Source organism: Synchiropus splendidus, chromosome 17 (genome assembly GCF_027744825.2).
Source record: "Synchiropus splendidus isolate RoL2022-P1 chromosome 17, RoL_Sspl_1.0, whole genome shotgun sequence".
Lineage (NCBI taxonomy): Eukaryota > Metazoa > Chordata > Actinopteri > Syngnathiformes > Callionymidae > Synchiropus > Synchiropus splendidus.
Window position 1 is genome coordinate 18,790,085 of NC_071350.1, and position 21,329 is coordinate 18,811,413.

The window sequence follows — 21,329 nt, forward strand, 5'->3', positions numbered from 1 at the left end:
CGTGACAATAAGCTAATTCATTCAAAGAAATACAATACACTGACACAGATTCTTCTCAGGTTGTAATCTAACTGAAAACACTTTCGTAGGCTGCGTTGTAAAAATGTTGATTAATACCACTGAAACTGTGCATCAAAAGTTTCAATATAATCCGTTTTCGTGCGGTGTCGGTTTTACTCTGAAAGACGGAAGTGTCAGTCAACAGCTTTTATTTTGGAGAATGTGAGCCAAGACTGCTACCAGCTACACCTTCTCACCCAATATGCGGCCCTTTTGAACGGTGAAGCGCGGGGACAGTTGGTACAGCGAGTCAGGATGAGCGTCGCTCTAGACATCCGCCTGAAAAGAGCCAACAAAGTCTACCATGAAGGGGTGAGTGCGCCGTCTGCGTGAAGCTAACGGCAGCTAGCCTAGCATTTCCTCTGGATGGACGGCACTCGCGATTCATGTGACCCTCAGCTGACGGTTGTTACCGCGCTTCTGCTGCCGAGACAGACCGTAACGTTCCCATGTTTAGACATTTATGTCACTGCCATTTTCGATTTCAAATCGCGCGACCCTGTTGACGGGAGAAGTCACGTGATTGCTGGTCACCTGGCGCTGCAAGTTGTCGTCATTTTGGTTGAAATAGTAGCGCCAACCGTGCAGATATGTGAAAGTAAACTATTGTTATTGAAAGTGTGGCGACTTTGTTGGCATCAGCGAGATGAATCAGGGCTGAGTTGTGATCCTTGATCTCTGGTTTGGGGTCAATAGTTTGACGCTTCAGGTCCAGACCCGGCTCTGACCTCGTGACCTGAGACACACAGCTCCTCAACATGAAAGTGATTGAGTTTGAGACGCGTTTCTGTGCGACGACCCTCCACTCTGATGCTGTGTTGTTGTTACTGACAGACCTCCGCACATTTTTGTGTCACATTTGGTCAAATAACCCTGTAATATAAATGCAGATTTAATGACCGACCTTTGCATAAATAATGAAAATGATAAAATGTATGATAATACAGTGGTACCTCGGTTCTCGACCACAATCCGTCCCAGGCGGCCATTCGAGAAGCGATTTGTTCGAAATCTGAATCAATTTTTCCCATTGCAATGAATGGAAAAAGAACTAATGCGTTCCAAGCCTTAAAACAGTCTTTTGTAGGAGTGAATGTCGAGTGTCTGCTGCAGGTGGCTGTTCCTCTATGTGTGTGGCCGCTGCATGTGGGAGGGGTTGCCGAGTGAGTGAGGTCTCTCCAGAAGTGAAGAGGTGCCCGGTGCGTGTCCAGCTCTGAATGTGCGCTTCTGTGCAGTTTGGCTGTGACAAAGTCATAAACCAAGTCACGCTCTGTCCCAGACTGGCCTCATCCCTGTCCCAGCTCCAGCCCACAACAGGACATCAAACCCTGGAGTGAGCGCTCCAGCACCTCCCCTGTGACACTCTACCACGCTCCAGTGTGGAGACAGGAAAGGTTTTACACCTCAGTATGAAGAAGAAACAGTCAGTAAATGGAGCTCACGGGACACGTCTGCATACAGAGGCTGCGTTATACACAATAACAGAGCGCCTCGTGGGTCAGCTGGTCGGTGCACGTTATGTTTTTTCCGGCTTATTAGGGGGGCGTTCTGAATTTTCGTAAATCAGAAGCAAAAAAATCTAGAAATTCCGAGACGTTCGAAAACCGAGGCACCACTGTATAATGTTGGCTCTACACTATTTCCATTCATCAAATGAATGATATGTCATGACGGATGCTTCATGCATGTTTGACCAAAATGATGTAGATTTTCATTTCGCTCATTCAAATATGAAAATGACCGTGACATGAATCATTCACCTTGTTTCCACTGGCAGTCTTGGGCTCCATTTCACTGCTAGTGTAGTGTGATGTCTCACAATGGGACGATGGATATCTGGACGACTGCGACCGTGGAGGCGTCGGTCAGCTCGACTCCAGTCAGCTGACCCTGTGCTCCGTGCAGGAAGCGGTGGCCGGTGTGGTGGTGGTGACATGCAAGGAGGCGCTGCAGCATCACGGCATCTCCCTGAGCATGGAGGGGCAGGTCAACCTGCAGCTGAGCTCCAAGAGCGTCGGCGTCTTCGAGGCCTTCTACAACTCCGTCAAGGTGAGCGCCGACCAGCACGCCTCCCGAAAACAGACCTTAGAACGAGAATTTCTGCAGCCCATCCAGCTCCTCAGCTGCAACATCGAGGTGGCCAAGGCGGGCAAGATCCCGGCTGGAAAGACTGAGATCCCGTTTGAGTTTCCCCTTCACTCCAAAGGCAACAAAGTCCTCTACGAGACCTACCACGGGGTTTTTGTCAACATCCAGGTGAGGCCTCAGTCACGCGTCTGCGGCTGTAGTTACACTTGAATGCGAGTCATTTTGAAACCAGTCCCTGGTTGCGTTCAGTACACGCTCCGCTGCGACATGAAGCGCTCACTGCTGGCCAAAGACCTGAGCAGGAACTGTGAGTTCATCATCCACTGTCAGGTACGTTTGGCAGCTCCTCTTGTTTTGGTGGGATTTTAAGATCCCAAACTCCTTTCACAGCCGCAGAAATCCAAAATAGTGGCCACGCCCGTCAACTTCACCATCACCCCCGACACCCTGCAGAACATCCGTGAGGTGAGGTGAGGTGCTCCTCAGACGGTAACCCAGGTTTCACCAACGGTTCCTCCCCCCTGCCCCACCACAGAGAGCGGCACTGCCCAAGTTTCTCATTCGAGGGTGTTTGGACGCCACCACCTGCGTGATCAGCCGCCCGCTGACTGGCGAGGTGGTGGTGGAGACCTCCGACGTGCCCATCAAGAGCATCGAGCTGCAGCTGGTGCGAGTGGAGACCTGCGGTGAGTGTGAACAGCCCAGAAGGTTTGGACCCGTCCAGCTAATCTGGAGGGTTCGGCTGCTCCAGGCTGCGCTGAAGGCTACGCTCGCGACGCCACCGAGATACAGAACATCCAGATCGCAGAGGGCGACGTGTGCAGAGGACTTCCCATCCCCATCTACATGGTGTTCCCCCGACTCTTCACATGCCCCACCCTGGAGACCACCAACTTCAAAGTGGGTCAGTATAAACAGTTCTGGGACGGGGTAGGACTCGGTGGCGGAACATGGTCAAAACACTCTGTTTCTGTGTCCAGAGTTCGAGGTGAACGTGGTCATCGTGCTCCACGACGACCATCTGATCACAGAGAACTTTCCTCTCAAGCTCTGCCGAGTCTGAGCGACGCTGATGGGATCCACATGTGGAGCAGCTTTCATTGCACATTTTCCTCGACCCTGAGGTGTTTGTACATTTTTACATCAAGTAACATTAAAAGGTGCCATGTTTCTGCACCTTCAGTTTCGAAGGTCGACTTGTCCGCGAGGTTGAGATCAGGACAGTTTCCAGGCCAAGTTCAGGGGTCAAACACAGCCAGGAGTCTGTCAAAACACTTTGTATTTCCAGAACATGAACAGATAAAAGAACGATTGTGACGTGTTACTGACACACGGACGAATTTAAAGGAAGTGTTGAATTAAAAAAGAAAAAAAAACCGTAATAAAACCAAGCAAAGCAGAGCGCGGGAGGGAGGAGAGGGTGGTTATATATCAGGGGAGTTGGCGCCTCCTGCTGGCCAAAGCGGGGAACTCTTCCGGAGAGATGGTGTGCCCTCTGCAGGTGGGACATGTGCTCTGCTCCTTCAACCAGGACGAGATGCACTGAGGAGAGAAACGGAGACGTCACCACATGGCCCAGCGTGAAGCTGAAACATTATGACCACCTGCAGGTGAGGAAACCGCTCACTTTAGCTGCAGTGGTCATAATGTTTGACACACTCCTGACCTGCACGTGGAAGGTGTGTCTGCAGTCCAGCACCCTGCTGTTGTCCGAGGTCATTTCCTCGTGGCAGATCACGCACGGGTCCTCCAAGTTGATCTGTGGGAGACAGAGAAGCTCATCCCCCGTCCTGTAGGTGGAGCTCCTGCAGGAACAGGGCAGCACTCACGGCTTTCAGTTGAGAAGGTTTGGGCTTCTGCCAGACTGGAGCCGGCGTCTCCGGCGCTGGGCCTCGGCGCTCCCTGCTGGCGTTGGCGGCGGACTTCTCCTGAGGGCAAAAGGTCAGGTTCATCACGGTGAAGGAGCTTCACTGGCCGTGGTCCGTACCTGGTGATCCAGGATCAGCTGGGTGGTTCCCACGACCACCTCCTGCAGATCCATGCCACTGAGTTTCCCGCCAGTGGACGAACGCAGGTGATAGACAAACCGGATCAGGTCATCCCTGCCGGTGGACAGACCAGTTTAGGAGGACCGTCCAGACCACCCAGGAAGGCTTGTTCCCCACGAGACCGCGGGGTACCTGCTGTAGTCCGGGAAGATGCTGCTGAGCTCCTCCATGGCCTTTTCAAAGACCGTGGCCGCCGCAGTCTCCTGGGGTCTGGCTGGTCTGGGCGGAGCTTCTGCCGCGGCAGGTTTGGGGTTCAGTGCGACGGCGTCAGGTAACGGGCTGAACTCTGGAGCCGGAGCAGACATCTGTGGACCCCAAAACACAGTTGTACGTCCCAGTCCGACTGAGACAAGATGAGCTGGGGGGTGGGGGGTGGCTCTCACCATCGGCACCGCCCACAACGACTGGATGCTTTTCAGGACGGGAACCAACTCGCTGACGTTCCGGCCACTTCGCACCAGCTCCACTTGCTCCTGGTACTGCTTCTGCAGGGCCCACAGGACGAGCAGATTCACCCGGACAGAAGATTATGACCGCCTCCACCAAGCACCAGCCGCTTTGGTCCCAGCCAGTCTGGACCCACCTCAACAGTCATACTTTCAGTGACCTAGATCCAGGACTACAGGACCTGGTCTTCCAACTGAGCACTGCATTTTAGCTCAACCACACGGTCATCCAGAGACAAGTGGGACGCACCTCAGTAAAACATTGAGCAACACTCCAGTCCTGCAGCTGAAACTGTCTCAAGCTGCCAAGTTCTTTTAAAAACAGTTCAAGTCACGCTTCCGTTAAAAAAACAAAACGGACCTCAGCGGCTGCTATCTTCTTCTCCACCTCCTGGATGTTCTCCCGCCAGCTCCTCCTGCTCATGTCCAGGTCAGAGGACGGAAACCTGAAGGGAAAAACAGGAGCCGGTGAGGCAGGGCTGGGACACAGCACGGATCCTTGACCTCCTGACCTCCGAGATCGCTCGTCCAGTTTGGCCAGAAAGACTTTGAATTCGGCCAGTTGCTTGTAGAGGCCGTACAGGCCGAGGTCTTTGTAGCTCTCCACCACGGACATCTGTGCGGAAGAACCACCGTGGTGTCACTCAGCCTCTCACATGGCCACGGTTCAAACACCACGCACCTGAGCACTGCGTGATCTGCTGTTGGCCTTGGCTACAGACGCTTTGAGAGACTTGATCTCGTCCTCCAGACTCATCTTCTCACTCGCCATCTGGTTACTGCAGCAGGAACAGCGAGGTCGATAACCAGCTCACGTCCCTCAGAAGAGCATCCAACTCACCTCAGGTCCAGAAAGCGACTGAGCTTTTCTTCATACTTGGCGTCGGACTCTTTAATGCTCCTGGTCAAACTGTGAAAAACAGGCATGTTCACTGGGATCGTCTGAGATGAGGGGACATGATCAACCCATGTGACACCTCTTGCTTTCCTCCACTCGCTCACAGATCTCCTGCTTCAGAGACTTGAGCTGCTCCTGGTTGGACTTCTTCTCCTTCCGGTCATTCTCCACTTCATCCTCCAGCTTCTGCTGGAACAAGCTCAGCTCCTTGTTGGTTATCTGGAAGAACCACCGTCAGGCTGCAGCACGGAAGACTGGAGCGCCGCGCGGGACCGTCGGCACTCACTTGGATGATGGTGTGGATTCCTTTGATCTCCTCCTCCAAGCTGCTGATGTCCAGCTGGTGCTCCGCATCAGCTTGTTGACAGTGACCGGACAGTTTACGCAGCAGCTGCTGGATCTTCCAGTAGCCCTTTTCTTTTTTGTTGATTTCTCCCTGCGGGACAGAGACGTCTTTATTCAACATCCCTCCTCAGTCCGGGCCCAACATCAAGGGCACATTAAAACTGTGATGTTGGTCAGAAAACCTTCCGTGTTAGTTTACGAATAAGTTGTAATGGGCTGGAGAGATGGACCTTACATGAGCGGACTCCAGGTGGTGCGGGTCGGTGTTCACCGCCACGCTGCTCTGGTTCTCCTGAGACGTCTGAAGGAAGCACATGGTCTGTGAGGGCTGCAGGTGTCAGTGAACGGACGCACTGGTGGAGCTGTACCTGAATCTCCTTGTGGTTCTTCACTGGTTCTACCGGATAGTACTGAATTGTATTGTAAGGAAGGTACACAGTACTCGGGTCGTAGTAGGGGTAGAGGTCATAGGTGGGTGTGCTGGCGGCCTCCGGCATAGCCACCACCTGAGAAGCCAAACCCACACAGTCTCCGATCTTAACAAAGTGACGTGACTGGAGCAGGAAGGACTCCAGGCCGCCGGCCTCGTGGATCTTCAGCTGGGCGACTTCAGGAAAATTCTGCAGCTGCTCCATGAGCAGAGGAGAGTCAGGCACTTGAGGACCATGTAGCTCCAGGACCTGGGTGAAGTAGCTGGAGAAGCAACGGAGAGTGTGCTGCGTGAGAAGCGCCAGACAGACTCAGACCACAGCCTGGATGTATGGACTTCAAAAATCCTGACGCGCCTCAGTTCTGAAGTAACGGCTTTACGCTTTGAAACTGCTCTGGACTAGGGAGGGGCGATATGTTTCAGGTCTCTGGTAGAAGCCGCTGGTGTCTGACAGGCTGCTCTGCCAGCTTTATTTAGGGCTTCAATGGAGCCGTCTGTCTGCTGTATCTCATGTCTCTGAACACTTGAACTATGGAGCAGTCTGGACACATGATGCTGCTGAAGAAACATTAGAAACCATCAGGTGAAGGAATGATCATGGAGTCAGAGTCTATTCTCCAGATCATGATCCAAACTCTCAGTCCTTTGTCTTGTGTGATGAAAAACCTTGTCACAATTCTCTCTCCTAAAATGCTTGTTTTCCATGGCCTTATTGAAGATGTCACTCAGACTTTGAGGCTTTAGAATGTGTTGATGGTCCCTAACTGATGGCGGCTCCCAGCATTAGCGCTGCCTGTGAGAGTGTGTCCTCCATCAGTGAAGCCTCATGGGGACACGGAAGAGGGCGCTGCCGCCAATATCCAACTGTTGTCACCTTGGCAGCGGGAGAGATGCATGTGTTGATGTGAACCAAGGCAGACGAGCGCCTCAGAGATCCTATGAGGACCGCTCCATCTGATCAAAGAAACAGGGATCCAGAGACTCAGAGTCGACCAGTGTCATGATCAAAGGTTCCCTGGATTCAACATCACGTTCAAACTACCATGGTGAACCACAGTCCACCACACTCTCCACAACTGTCACGCGGCAGTGTCGGCCGTCAAACGGTGCAGAACTGGAGAGCGCGGCGCCGCCACTGTCTCGTTCATGTTCAGGTGTGCAGGTCCAATGCAGCCAGTGAGCCGCGTGTTTATTGACTTTATTGTGAGATGCAGAATTGTCATGGTGGATATTGTGTTTGGCGGGATATCGTGTACGATAATGTATCGCCCATTCCTACTCTGTACCCAGACTTCCATGCTGACAAACACTTTGCGAGCCAAGGGTTCCAGCGGTGGACAACAGAGCCGCATCATTTAGCTTTCCCATTTACGACCGATTTTTCTTGGTCAATAACATGCAGAGGTTAAAGCAAGGCAGAAGCACCACTCACCCGTACAAATCCTCCTCGGTGGTGTCAGGATCCAAAAAGTGTTGAGCATTACAGCCGGACAGATTCTCAAAGTTGTACTGGTTCTCAAAGTCGTCCACTTGATCGCGCAGGTAGCTGGGAACACTGAAGGGACCTTCTGGATCCAGGACCGGACTGAAACCGACCTCAGTGTTAGCTTCAAAAGACAAGGAAGGTGAGCAAAGCCGCCACTTACAAAGTGTGATTTTCAATAAAGCTTGGGTCCCACTCCTCAGTCGGTGTGTTGCTTCGAACATCCGACCAATCGATAAGCTCCTGAGAGACAAGAGCATGAAACTGATAAAGCAAAGACACATTACAGCAGCGTGAGTGAATGCAATCCAACCTTTGGTTCTTTACGTTTCTTTTTACGAGCTCGACTTTTCGTTTTTGTTGGACAATTCTGCAAATGAAGTGTAAGGTTAGGAAGTCTTTGAGGGAGGAATCAGTCCTGGACAACAACAACTTGCCTTTTCAGTGGACTTTTTTAACACAGCACAATGACCTTCTGTAAAGCAAAGACGCTGTCAGTCAAGTCACCAGAACCTTTGGTCTAAAGTAGGGGCCTCAACAACACACTCACCCATCATATCAAAATGGTCATCCAGTATATTGTGATAGGAAACATAATTATCTCTGTGCTCGTCTAGAGTCCAAATAAAAAGTCGAACGTCGTTTGCTGGAGCCTCTTTTAGGTAACAAGTCAAAGCGGAGCCCAAGAGTTCAGAGCCGGGAACCAGGTGCTTTAGGAAAACGTCTTGAAAAGGTCCAAATGTGAAAGGAAACGCCAGGTCCAGCTGCTCCAGGTGTTCCATGTTGCACTCCACAAAGGTTCTGGCTGCATTCAACCCTGCAGTGAGGAGTCGGGAAGGTCAGCAGAGCAGCCGCGCACCAGGCCTCCAACGAACGTCGCGCCACGTTTGTACCTGCGTCGTTGAGCCGAGACGCCCAGCTGCTCAGTTTGGGATTGACACCCTCAGCGCCTGAAAGCATGTGCACAAAAATACGGGCCCAAACGCGGTTCTTCCGCTCCAGGATCATTTCCACGACCACCCCCAGGGAGTCGATCTGCTCCTGCTGCCAGTGGAGGAGCCGCTGAGCCAGCTGGTTGCCCCGGGTCAAGTCCAGCTCCAGCCAGGGCTTCAGGCCGCTGGCCACCGTGGACACAGAGAGGCCCTTCTCTTCCCTCAGGAGAGTCAGCTTCTGGCTTAGCTGCCGGAGAACTCCGTCTTTGAAAACCACCACCGCTGAGGAGGAAAATGAACACGCACAAATCAATGACGCTGTCACGAAGACACCAAGGTCCAGGGCCAGTGAGCACGTTGGCACCTTTCTGAGGAGCCTGGGCTGCAGTCTCGTCTCTCTGCTCCTCCTCTTCTGTCGGCTTCGCCTCATACAAATGTGTTTTCTGCTTCCGTTTTAGTTTGCGCTCCTCTTTGGACTTCAACTTCTTTAAACTTGGAAAAAGAGAACAAACCAAATTGAAGAGGTAATGGTGATCACATTACTCGGTTACTTCAGTTTTCAAGGTCATATTTTGTATTATTTAATTTAACATTGACAAACCTATCCATAAACACCCTTTCCTTTTCAAAAAACATTACATAGGCAACTGATGAGCTACTTGAATCAGATGACCATAATTCCACTGGACTCAGTTTTTGAATCACATTGCTCATGTTAATTAGAAATGTTATGACACAATCCATTGTGTCATAACATTCATGTGAAACTTCGTTTCACCACCTTTACTGTACAGTGTTTGCACTGTTATTTTCCATTTAGGTTTTGTTTTCCTCACAAGTGATCCTGCCCCTAAAATACTTCCTTTGTAGTGAAGTTCCCTCACACCATTGTAGACGGTGTATTTACCACCAAGAGAGATTTTTAAAAATTGTTACATGTTGTTTTTGACCATGACATCGAGAAACTTCAACAAGCAGATCATAAATTCAAAGTAGTAAAGTGTCTCACCTTGTACATTTTTGATTGACTTTAGGCCTCTTTGTTTTCTCCGGTTTAGGAATAGTCGTTCCATCCTAGACGGGCGAAAGGGAATTTCTTTTTATGGAACTAAATTCAAAGAGAGCGTGACTCACTCACCTCCCACTTGAGCTGACTTGTTGAATCAAATATTTTAATGTTACATATTTGGCCGACACAGTCCGGGGTGAAGCAAGGGTCGTGTAAAAACTCCTGGAACACACACGGAGGAAGACTTGAGCACTCAAGTGGACCCGCGCAGGACCCCACTGGCCCCCAACATGAGCATCACCTTTTCAACCTTGTCATTAAAAGATGAAGATTTGAGCGTCTTCCAGCAGGTGATGTGATACTGGATGACACACTTCTGACAGCAACATATCTGAATAAAGCCCTGCACAGACCAGGAAACATGTTGGAGCGCTTCCATCCGCGATAGACCATTTGGACAAACACTCTGCTTACCTTAAAATCTGGGTCAGTGAAGTAAATTGCAGCTTTTAAAGGGCACGAAGTCTTTTCCACTTGGCAAACTGCGTCAGGCGGAGGAGGAAACTTGCACAAGTCCATGGCGTCGCTCAGCATTTCCTGCGAGCCGTTCCAAATAATGAGTACAGGCCGAAGACAGCGAAGCGTAGGGATCCCTGCTCCTTATCAGAAGTGCTCGGCAGCCGCAACAACAACAACTGAGCCTCTTCAAAGAATCAATTTGGTTTCACTTTCAATTCTCGAGCACGACTGACTCCAGCACTGTGGCAGACGCCCAGCTGAATTACCAGTTCACAGTAATCATGAACAACAATGGTGCCGAGCGGGTCCAGTGCTAGAGAAACACGACCGCAGGGGCTGCTACTTCACATCTCTGAGCTCCACTTTTCTGGCAAGAAGAGCCAGCATTGCTGCCAAAAATATCTCCTACCTTTAGTCAGTTGGTGAACACATTTTGAGTCACATTTTGTTATGATGATTTTATTGCTTTCAGTACATGTTCTCTCTCTCTCTTCAAGTTTTAAAGTTCGCCTGACAGATCATGTGGTTCTGATGTAGTCAGCTTCATATTTCAAGCTCTTATGGTCATTTTCCCTCAAGTCCCCCCTTAGATTAGAAAACTTCTATGACCTGGTTTATTTGCCACCACATCAAAAGAGGAGCTTGCGCACTTGTTCTTATACGCCTCCCCACTTCCAAATGATGGGGATTCAGAGCATCGCCAAGCAGCTGCTGTGGATGACACTAGCATCCCTGGCTCCATGTAAACATGAGGGAGTGTTTGAAGAGTCTGGGAACTGCAAAATAGGCTAGTATCAGTGCTAGTACTGATGATGGTATCGGGACATCCCTTTCCATAACAGAAGTCTTTCAATAAATAATAGCAACTCGGGGCTGGTGAGCTCTGTTGGATCATTAGGAGTCAACTATCTAAATATTTCCCTCAATTGATTGGAAGTGGTTTAGACCAACGCTCCAGTGACCAGCCACAGTTGAAGCAGACATTTCAATTTTTTTGTGTCAAGAAATGAGTAGAGAGAGCCGCAAATGAACGTGACAAATATATCAGAGTAAAGATCTGAAAAACATGATGCCTTTTGGTCGTGAGTGCGTTCACTCCATGCTCCCATCAGCTCAGACATGGAGCTGTCCCGCACGTGTAGAGCAAGCAGGCCATGTCGAACAGGTTCACATCTCAACCTTCCTTTTATTCTGCTGTACGCAAATTCAGTTCGAGTGATGGAAGTGATGACTCTGTGCCTTTCTAGTCTGAACACCAACCGGTGTCTCACAGTGCAGAACACAAACCTTCCAAGCAACTTTGAGCGAGACACATGAAACTCCAGAACTGTGGACTGTAAAACCTGAGATATGACAATCCAAAACTCACCTTGAGAAAATTGGGGTCTGATTCTCTGACAACCTGTTTAGTCAAGGGCCACGTGAGTTTACTGGGAGTTGTGTTGTTGCTGACCATTTCCAATGACTCATTAAATTTTTTCAGGGCGGCAGCAAATCTGAGCAAAAAAGACGCTTTAATCAAAGAGCTCAACGACAAAATTGTGTGGCTAAGAAAAACAACCAGCCACCTGTTCTCCTTCAGGTAAATCCTCCCAAAGCAGTAACAAATGAGAGACTGAAAGGTTTTCTCCTGGAATGATTCGCTTTTCTCCAGCAGCTTTCGTGCTTCAGCAAGCTCCTTTGAGAGACAAATCAAAAGAAACGCCTTTGTAAGCGAGATGTTCTGTGTGTTTGTCACCAAACATTCAAAAATCATTGAACTATCAGCAGAAGGAGGGAGCGCGTTACCTCAGGCTGGCCAATGTCAGTCAGGGCAGAAGCGCGACCAAATATGAGCAGCTGCACGTCCAGGGGTGAAAGACCAAGTTTCTGGAGACAAGAGTGTCACGGTTGGTGTCGCATGGGCAGCACATGAGCTGAACAGTGGTGCTACCTTGGGTGTGGTGGTGTCCAGCATGGCGAGTGCCTGGCTAAAGCTCCGCTCGGCGTTTCGACTCCGGAGGTCGACCAAGGAGGACTGAGCTGCCTGCACCAGAGATCCCATCTCTTTACACAGACTGGCTTTATTCAAAGCAGCAACCTGTTGGGAGACCACACGGATTCATGAAGACAGTTGTCACAATTTCTACTGAACACTGTGGAGTAAAATAGTGACACTTCTGAGTGACAGCAAGTCAGTTTGCCGTCCGCTAGTCGCTGCTTTCCTTGACCGGGTCCAGGGACTTCACTAGTCAGTTCACCGTGGCCCAAGCCTGGTGGCGTGATAATGCACAAACTAGATGAGTGAATTTATTGTCATCCCTAACTTTTGAGAAATGAAATCAAAGCTGAATGATAGGAGAAATGACCTTGAGTGCGAGCCAGATTTGTTCACCTGGACCTGCAGCTCTGGGAGGGAAGCTTCCAGTGGTGCAGGAGAATTGGGGAACAAAAGCTGAGCATTTTTTTCAATGAAATATTCAACTTTGATGTCATTAGTTTGAAAGGCTGAAAGCTTGAAAATGGTTAAAGATGAAGGCGTACGGACGAAGAATCTTCAGTGACACCCAAAGTTTGGGATGGAAATGAAATCCACTCATCACCAGCCGTAGTGAATGACATCACTTTGAAATGATGACGACTGAGCATCATCACCGTCGTTTAACTCAGAGGAGGTAATGCTCCCCGACATAGTTGCAATGAGAGGAATATGAAAGCTCGGACTTACAACACCAACACCAACCTGAGCAGCCTCTGAAGTTTGGCTCTTGGAATTCTTTCTGGGTGTAGAGTTTCTGACAGCAGAGTCTTTACTGTTCCCCCCTGAAGCAGCCTTTTCTTTTACTGCACAAATTTTATTTGAATAGTTGGACATCAGAAAGCACAAAAATCAGACTCCTTCATGTTTGTGTGGTAGTTTTGTTCACTTAAACTAGTTTGGTTCAGCATTAAGTGATTGGTGATCGGACAGCAGTAACAGGAAGTGTTCAAATGTGGAACTCACCAGCTTGCTGAGCATCCATTTCTTTTTTGGCTGCCAAAATCTGTCAAGGCATTTTTTATCATTAATTACACTATAAGAACAAGGCTGTTGTGACACCAGCGTGGGGCGTTCACTGACCGTGCTCTGCAGACTTTTTGTCTGATTCTTCTTTTGGGGTTTTTGGAGTGTACTCGGCCGAAGATCAGGCACAAAATTGTCAGGTGGAAAGCCTCTAATTCACACAAACACAACACAGGTGATGAAACTCTGGTCTGGACACAAGATAATAGCAAACAGATGTTCTTCAGAGTGTCACACACAGAAGCTTTCCGGTCAACAGAATGTTAATAAGGTGGCCAATCTAAATTCCCATGATGAAGAGATGCCGGAGTGACTTACTGCCATATCCAATCGAGATCTGACAGGACAGAAAGAAGAGCTTTTAGTTACATCCAAAAAACAGTCAGCAAATTCACATTCATGATTGAGTTTACCTTTCATTTCTTCTGTATCTCCAAAGAACTTCCGCAACTGACCGTTCAGGTCTTTCAGTCCCTCGGGGTCCTGTTTGCACAGATGTGCAGCCAACAAGTTGGACTGAGTGGCCCATGAACCATGTCCACAAAGGAACAAAGCCTCACAATACCGGTAGTGGCCCTGAAGACGCACACAAGTCAGCAACAGACATATGACACATTTAAAAACCAAAACAGGGGTGTCCTAATGAACATACCTTTGCCCAGTCTGGCTTCAGAAGAACAGCTCGCTTGCCGTCAATTGCTGCATTTCTAGAAAGCAAAAAAAAAGAGCGTGACCACCGGAGTGAGCAATCTCAACACCAAAGTTCTGCTTGTCGTGCTTCACAAAGGGACGCCGTTTCTGAGTCACACTTACATGTATTCAGCTCGACGGATGTAGCAAAGCGATCTGTTTCCATAGATGACATGGTTCTGGATACTGGTGGAAACAGGCAAATACCAGTCAGAAGATAAGAACCAAAGAAATACGGGTTGTGCAAGCGTGTTGGGAATAAACAACACAAGCTTGAAAACATCACCGTTTTAGTGGCAAAACGGAATATTGTCCAACATTGATTTCTAAAACATTTTAAGCGACAACCAAGAGAAATGTATTAAAAACTTACTCAAATTTGATGGCTTCAGAGTAGAAGTGCACGGCAGAACCATAGTCATGCATCCGAAAGCATGCGTTCCCTTTCTGTCTCAGAACTTCAGCTCCCTGCGAGGAACACGCAATGATTACCAGTAAAAAAGACTGACAACTGCAGCAAACACATTGAATTGAAATCGTTTATGTAGCTTCTTTTATGTTTCTTTAGATAAGAAACGCACTGATTCTTGTTAGGGCTATTCAATTTTCTTGAATTCAGCGTTTGTTCATTGGGAGTATCCCTAGTAGAGCGGCCCAAGGTGCTGCTGTGCTTGCCTCGCTGTGATGCAAATTTAAATGGTGGTCTTAAATGTGCATCACGACAAGAATTGCTTTATGAATGTTAGATGGTTGAAGTGATGCCAGGATATTTCAAGAATGACCCAGGGCAGTTTTTTGATATCTAATATTTGCATGAATAACCAATATGATCTCACACCACAAGATAATTGTGGCAATGACCGGCTCGACTAGTTCAAGAGTTACAGTGGAGTCTAAAAACACAGGGCAAGCACCAAACACAGCCCTTCTGCCACAAATGTATTAGATCAGGAGGCAGTCTCGTGAAGAACTTGTTTGTAAGTCCACCATTTTTTACGCATCCACCAGCCAGAAAGGTTGCAAATCCAGAATAAAACATTGCTTAAAATGGAGGCTGTGGTTTGATTGTCAAAATAAACTTCAGTATTTCTTACTTGTGCATCAGGAGAAATTAGTCCAAACTGCACCATGTTCATTGTCTTATTGACGTTCTCGACCATTTGGATAATAAATCTTGCATCTGGAGGTGGATAAAAGACATGACTCATGCTTGGTTATTACACACAAGGGATTCTACAGGGAAGATGTGAGAAGCAGCAAATACTTCCTTACAAGATGAAAACACAGCGCTGACTATGTCGAAGGCTTCCAGGGGGTTCAATTGTTCCATCAGTATGATGACATAAGATCCTCCGTGTGCTTCCAAAAATGTTAAAGCATCCGAGAGAGTCGGGCGACCGGACCCCAAATCCTAGTGGATCAAGGTTAAAGAAGAAGATTTCTATTGTTAGGACAGCTGTGACCCGAGTAGGACAGTAGAGGACGCGATGACATGCGACTCACACCGACCTTGTACAGCTTAGTTAAAGCAAAAATAAACCGTGCTCCCTCCTTGGTCAGCTGCAAAAAAATTAAACACCAGTTTAACAAAAGATTCAAACACAGAATAAAAAAAAAAACAACAGAAAAAACAGGTTCTAAAGACGGTCTTCAAAAGAATACAAAAACCTTTGTTGATACAAAATATTAGGAGTGTTAATTCCGAAGCACATCTGGGAACACCAATGCGCCAATGTTTAGCCAAATAAATGGCAATAGAATGAATTCGGTCCAGCTCATTACATCATAAATGATAAGATGATCAGATGACTGTGACTGTACAAAGACACAATGAGATTAAAATGAAAACCTAACTGTTCCAATCGCCAGCGCTCGAAAGAGGGCTTCTGTGACGTCCATATCCAAAAGATTATCGACCCAGCAATGAGGATGATCCCTGGAAAACAAGGGTCTTATGAAGACAAGTCAGTAAAAACAGTGTTTTTGGTTTATGAATAACAATCATTTTGTTATTCAAGCACTAAGACAGGCGTGAAAATGTCACATAAACTTGTTGTTTTACTCTAACATACTAAAGAAATGTCGATAACCAGCACATTCTGTAACATGTAGATGCCCATTCTCTCTTACTTATACTCAAAAAGTGTGGAATCCGGATCCACATTTTCTGCTTCATTGAACAAAATGGGAAGGTAGTAGAATCTAAGTGCCCATCGATGTCCTGCTTCCCATTTCAGGGTAGGGCTGAGCTGATCCCACTGGTCGAAATATTCCTCTGAAAAAAAAAAAAAAAAAACAAAGATGGGGAAAAACAGTTCACCGATCCAAGCTTCATGGTCAACATTCTATAGTAATAACATATTATTATACTTATTAATATATTTACAAACAATAATAAAACTGATGTTGTAAAGAATCATAAAAAGTTTCACTTTAAAAGAAAGTAGTCTAGCATTAAAAGCAATATTTTTCTTGAGGCAAATACCACATGATCAATATTAGAAAAATAAGTGAAATAACCCTCTTTAAACTCATTTCATTTGAAATATAACAGGTCTCACCTAACTCATCTTGTTGGTTGCTTTACACTTCACGCTTCAAACCTAGAGTGAACTCACCTTGCTCCTTTGTACTGAGAAACATAAACTTCCGGGCAGAGATGGCCTGGTCCTGAGAGGGAACCATTTTGTTAGTATTTCGGAGAAAGTCATGAGATGGAAAGCTCATTTCTGATCTCTTACAGGCTCTTGGCAGTGTCTTTTAGTTGCTGAAATTATGTGTTGCATTCGTGGCATCTTTGCAGCGTCTGAAAGTCAAATGTGTGCCATAAGTTAAAAACAGTAAAGACCTACCAATAAACAGGGTAACTTGGCGTTTCTTTTACTACGTATATTGACACATTTTGCACCACATGGACGCCTTGGCAAAATAAAATCAATCACCATATATCTGATATCCCAATGGCAGTAAAACTGCTTGAAAACATTTCCACATTATTCCAAAAAGCTTCTTCCGCTGTGGGAAATTAACAATAGCCATGGAAAACTGTAATACGCAGCCATCCCAGGTGGTTTTTTACCTTTTGCGTCTTCAATATTGTGCATGTTTTAATGGTTTTAGAACTGGTGGTATTCCCCTGATCGCAGGTGGAAGGGAGGAGAGCAGAGGAGGACACGTTGTTGTTGTTGTTACCAGCTTCATCCAACTTCAGCTAAGACTCATCATAGATGGAGTTAGCATGTGCTCTGGTGTGTACACTATAGGATGACTTTCTATGTTGCGCTATGATCTGATGCGTGTAATAATGAACTCACGAATAAAATGAATTATTCAACGATCTTCCCAAGAGAGTGGTTTGGCTAATCAAGCAGAAGTCACATGATCACTGTATAGAGGTGGAGCAGTTCAATAGCGCCACCAGGTTTCATTTATATGGTTCTGGATAATAATGTTCCTTTCCTTCTCCACCCTGCTCAAGGGTTCCGCTGCATGTGAACGACTGTGGTGCACAGCACAAAAGAGCTGCCATGCCTTCAGAAAAAACATCTTTTTGTTAAAGATGAACTATCGTGTGATCAAACCTGTTAAAAAGAAGTCACCGAGAGTGCCCTTATCTTAATCTGGTCAACTGCTGAGATGGGGTTCATCCACCACAGTTGCTGCCCCTGGTCTTCCAGGTCTTTCGGAGTTGCTGAGCTCACTGGTGCTCTCCCTTTTCCAGAATGTTCCAGTTGATTCAGCTTGACTGATTCAGCCATCTACTGATGGTTTGCTTCACTGACAGCCCAATAGATCTCCTATTCAGAGATGACAGCAGCTGATACAAGTGTAAATATGACTAAATGACCTCTACACCCATCTGCGCCTTGCACCTGATCTAATGAGGGAATAACATGCACCTGGCCAAGTGTCCTGCCTGAAAAAGTGGGAAGCAAAACAACAAGGCATTCGTCGGTTCTAGACCTGAACACCCACTAAATAAAGCTGAAGCCAAAACATAAACATTGTTCTTCTCATTCCAAATCCATTCTGTTGGTGTGGTTAGAGCTGACCCGACATTTAAGGACGTGACAGCACATGGACCGAATCTGTGAGACTCATTTCACCACACTGTTCATTGTTTTAACGTTTAGTCTAGCTCCAGTTTAGAGTTAGCTCCAGTGTCATTTAAGGATGACCCCTGGATTCAAAGGGTCCGGATGCTATCAAACAAACATCTGGACGTTTCGTAGCACAGATCTAAACTGTCATTCACACACTTCTCTCTTTTTAACGCCTCCTTTCTAACCGCACAAACTGAAGCAAAACACCGCCCTTCACAGTCACTTTAATTCAAGAACACACTTCACGATAAAAAAGCCCCAGTAAAGAAGTAGAAATCCAGCCGTCACCATCGTGGGGGTTTCGATGGTTTATATTGGCGTCAAACCTGCGGAGCAGCCACGTAGCTTCCACTGATGCTAAACAAGCATGTTAGCACTTAAGCTAGTTAGCTGGTGTTTTGAAGTTGTACCAGACAACTGGGCTACTCCACTGTTCTCTGTCCTCTATGGTGTTTTCAGTTGTTAGCGGCGGGCAGGAAGGAAGTGCAACACATTTCGGAAAACGAAACTCACGCTTTTGTTGTCTTAAACGACAGCCAAGTTTCAAAACATGGCAAAATGGTTCGGCGTGATGTTTAGCTGAACCGAATGACAACCCAAGTGTGACAAAGCACCCACCTGTCGTATCACCATCCGTTATAACTGATCGCAGAAGAGTTCAGGAGGATAAGTTGCGTTTCTCTCCATCCGCGTCCCTCGCAGGCGTTGTGACGTCATCACGTTACGCCCTTTGAAAGCGCGTTCATCTTGTCTTTATATGTTGCGAATTATGTATTTGACCGTTTCAAATGGATGAAAGAAACCGATTTATTCGAGTAGAATTTCGAATCCCTAATGATGTTAAATGATGAATTACACAAATGTGTCTTTTTAATATTTCATTCTGCCAAACGTTGAAAGACATTGAATATTTGGATGAATTTCAGTTTGTCAAATATTGGAAAAATTCTTATAGTCCTTTTAGTGACTTCATTTCAGCCTAAATTAACATTAAACGTATATTATTTCTTTTCGGTAATTGAGAAACAGTTGCTACACCCACATTATTATTGTGATTTACAGGTCCATGGTCTTCCACTTGAGAAATATTACACAACACTGTAGAGAAGAACTTTTTTTTACATTGAATGTTTTCAAAATTGATGTATGGAGAGTTATTTTTTTGTTATAAACTACTGTTTGCTTCTAGATTATTTGATGACATTTATAGTGGTCTCTGTTAGCAGGGAAGCTTAAACACTATAATCCTGTATCAAGTATCCATGTTTCTCAGCACTGGCCCGGGAACACCGTGGTCGGCGTCTCATCTAGTTCACCTTCATTTCAAAATGGTGGCTCTGCCTGAGCAAACCCTGAAAGACTCTCTCCTGGTTGAGGAAGAAGTCCAGATCCTGGCTGTTCATAATTCGAGACACCAGTGCTTGCTCTATGATCGGTGACTCACACGGGCGATGCTGCACCGTGTGACTCAGGTTTCTGCCCGCTTCAATGATCACCACACCCAAAACCCGATTGTCCACGTCACCGCTGCCGCCACGTGACACGACATCACCAAAGCCAACACTGGATCCACCCGTTCCATTTGATGTGTCACCGTGACTCGCGTGAGTCTCATTCACACTACCAGCTGAAAAGCTGAGGCGCTGCTCACTTGACTCGGTTATGTTAACTCTTCTGAGTGAGTCCACGCTGTGTGTCTGTCCGCTGTCAGACATGGGTGTGTGCTGCAGCTGTCTCCGAGCAGGAGTCTCTTTGATGGTTTTTCGGAGGTAGCTGGTGTAGCGCTGGACCAGGTGACCATAGCCCATCCTGTAGGACAGACGCAACGATTCGGCCGAGCCGACCGGCACAGAGTGGAGTCGGACCTGTTGATCAGCAACGCAAACAGACATTAGAAACAAAATCTGGCAACTGTGACCTGACACTCCGAACATGACCTCCACTTAGCTGAGGTCAGAGGTCATGGGAACAGCTGTTCTAACCAGAACGGCCCAAACATATCTCAAAACCTAAATGACCAGAACCGCACCAGCTCTTGTGCAGCGAACAGAGGTGTACCCAGGTGCGTGAGTGACTTTTTTGCTTTTTGTTTTTAATCACAAGAAACTGTGTTTCTTTTGTCTAAAGTCTGTGATGAGGTAATATCCCATCCAACAAAGTCTTTTATTTAAGAAAAGCCACTGCCAGAAGGCTACCTTTGTGCCCTTTAATTCCCATTAACTTGTTTATGTGAGAGATGGGGGCTTTGGTGGTGTTCCCGTCTGTCTATTTGGGAACACAAGCACCCCAAAACGCACCAGCAATAAAACTGTCTGGGATTTGATTTTGGCAGTGTTGTGTCGGCTCCTTTGGATTTACGATGCCAAATAGATTCATTCTGTGTTCACTTTGGTCTTAACTCGGGTCAGGTGGTCTGGACTAGTATTTGACTGCGTATAGCTACTGCCCCCACCCTGCTAACGCTCGTCGCTGGTCCTCACCTGGTGTATTCTCATGTGTAAGTGAACCGCAGCGCCTGTCTGCCACTGCTGCAGGGCTGCGGTGCCCATCCTCTTCTTCGTGGTCATCCGTTCATAGTGGTCAATCAGCTCGAGTTTGAGCAAGGTGTCATAAAGCTCGGTGGTTTCAGCCATCTTGTCTCCGTCATTGGCGATGGTCGGAATTAAATAAAGGTAGTTTTGGATGATTCGCCCGATTCTTGAAGAGCTGATGATCCCAAAAATCTTCTTGGGTCGCAGCCTCCTTGTGGACTCCAGTCTGTCTGATGGTCCCCGCACCTCATGGGAAATAACTTAGTGTGAAGTGACAGAACTCCTGAATTATTCACAGTTTAAGCATATGATTCCAGTTTTACTGACTTGTTGAGAGACGTGGTCGAGCAGCAGGGACAAGGCCAGGGCCACCACACCGACTCCACCGTGAGTCACCCGCTGACCCCCGAGTTCCCGGGTCAGAGTCTGGGTGAAGTTGCTCTGCTGCTCCGAGCTCATGCTGCGCTGCAGGAACTCGTACTGATGTTGTAGAGCGTCCGAAGAGTCCAGGGACAGGAAGGTGGTGAGGACTGGGTCCAGAGAGAGGTCCGGGATGATGTTGGCATCTCGAGCCACGGAGAATAATTCCTGCACCGTGGATCGAGTGGGGAGACATGCAGTCCTGCTGCTTGTCAGGATCATTGTTCTGTCTGTCTGCGCTGCTGAGGCTTGTGCAACCGCTGCGCTTCTTATCAGTGTGTCAG

General features: G+C 47.4%; 2 protein-coding genes across 7 annotated transcripts; one reads left to right on the forward strand and one right to left on the reverse strand.

Moving 5' to 3' along the window:
• The first annotated feature begins 162 nt into the window (after nucleotides 1–162).
• vps26c (VPS26 endosomal protein sorting factor C) lies at nucleotides 163–8,470 on the forward strand. Its single transcript, XM_053846834.1, has 8 exons — nucleotides 163–372; nucleotides 1,966–2,109; nucleotides 2,167–2,316; nucleotides 2,398–2,478; nucleotides 2,539–2,613; nucleotides 2,684–2,834; nucleotides 2,900–3,052; nucleotides 3,129–8,470. Exons 1-8 carry the CDS (start codon nucleotides 316–318, stop codon nucleotides 3,209–3,211), a joined length of 894 nt encoding a protein of 297 aa, XP_053702809.1. The 5' UTR covers nucleotides 163–315; the 3' UTR covers nucleotides 3,212–8,470.
• On the reverse strand, nucleotides 3,411–21,282 carry ttc3 (tetratricopeptide repeat domain 3). Of its 6 annotated transcripts, XM_053846825.1 has the most exons (47): nucleotides 20,953–21,282; nucleotides 20,575–20,871; nucleotides 19,746–19,959; nucleotides 16,733–16,797; nucleotides 16,610–16,661; nucleotides 16,122–16,266; nucleotides 15,846–15,927; nucleotides 15,501–15,551; nucleotides 15,264–15,402; nucleotides 15,086–15,171; nucleotides 14,365–14,459; nucleotides 14,115–14,177; nucleotides 13,954–14,008; nucleotides 13,715–13,877; nucleotides 13,620–13,638; nucleotides 13,359–13,452; nucleotides 13,242–13,281; nucleotides 12,981–13,081; nucleotides 12,192–12,338; nucleotides 12,047–12,127; nucleotides 11,827–11,936; nucleotides 11,628–11,754; nucleotides 10,214–10,336; nucleotides 10,041–10,142; nucleotides 9,869–9,961; nucleotides 9,740–9,804; nucleotides 9,095–9,222; nucleotides 8,692–9,012; nucleotides 8,349–8,615; nucleotides 8,236–8,273; nucleotides 8,112–8,168; nucleotides 7,962–8,041; nucleotides 7,748–7,900; nucleotides 6,254–6,578; nucleotides 6,121–6,186; nucleotides 5,827–5,976; nucleotides 5,620–5,759; nucleotides 5,484–5,552; nucleotides 5,325–5,421; nucleotides 5,155–5,258; nucleotides 5,004–5,088; nucleotides 4,580–4,681; nucleotides 4,329–4,501; nucleotides 4,136–4,250; nucleotides 3,978–4,076; nucleotides 3,815–3,907; nucleotides 3,411–3,690 (listed from the first exon to the last, which is right to left on the reverse strand). In XM_053846825.1, the coding sequence occupies exons 1-47, from the start codon at nucleotides 21,265–21,267 to the stop codon at nucleotides 3,580–3,582; spliced, it is 5,697 nt and encodes a 1,898-aa protein (XP_053702800.1). In that variant the 5' UTR covers nucleotides 21,268–21,282; the 3' UTR covers nucleotides 3,411–3,579. The 6 variants fall into 6 exon arrangements, with proteins under 6 accessions (XP_053702800.1, XP_053702802.1, XP_053702806.1 ...); XM_053846827.1 differs by lacking the exons at nucleotides 20,575–20,871; nucleotides 20,953–21,282 and adding an exon at nucleotides 20,032–20,149; XM_053846831.1 differs by lacking the exons at nucleotides 19,746–19,959; nucleotides 20,575–20,871; nucleotides 20,953–21,282 and adding exons at nucleotides 17,604–17,788; nucleotides 18,713–19,731 and having other exon boundaries at nucleotides 16,733–16,808.
• Between the last annotated feature and the right edge of the window lie 47 nt (nucleotides 21,283–21,329).

Excerpts from the sequence above, each read along its gene's own strand:
- vps26c (XM_053846834.1), top strand. The coding sequence starts at position 316 with ATGAGCGTCGCTCTAGACATCCGCCTGAAAAGAGCCAACAAAGTCTAC. Across the intron at positions 373-1,965 it reads ACAAAGTCTACCATGAAGGG|GAAGCGGTGGCCGGTGTGGT; the intron begins GTGAGTGCGCCG and ends TGCTCCGTGCAG. Across the intron at positions 2,835-2,899 it reads GGTGCGAGTGGAGACCTGCG|GCTGCGCTGAAGGCTACGCT; the intron begins GTGAGTGTGAAC and ends CGGCTGCTCCAG.
- ttc3 (XM_053846825.1), bottom strand. The coding sequence starts at position 21,267 with ATGATCCTGACAAGCAGCAGGACTGCATGTCTCCCCACTCGATCCACG. Across the intron at positions 5,760-5,826 it reads GAATCCACACCATCATCCAA|ATAACCAACAAGGAGCTGAG; the intron begins GTGAGTGCCGAC and ends TGGTTCTTCCAG. Across the intron at positions 3,908-3,977 it reads AACCTTCTCAACTGAAAGCC|ATCAACTTGGAGGACCCGTG; the intron begins GTGAGTGCTGCC and ends TGTCTCCCACAG.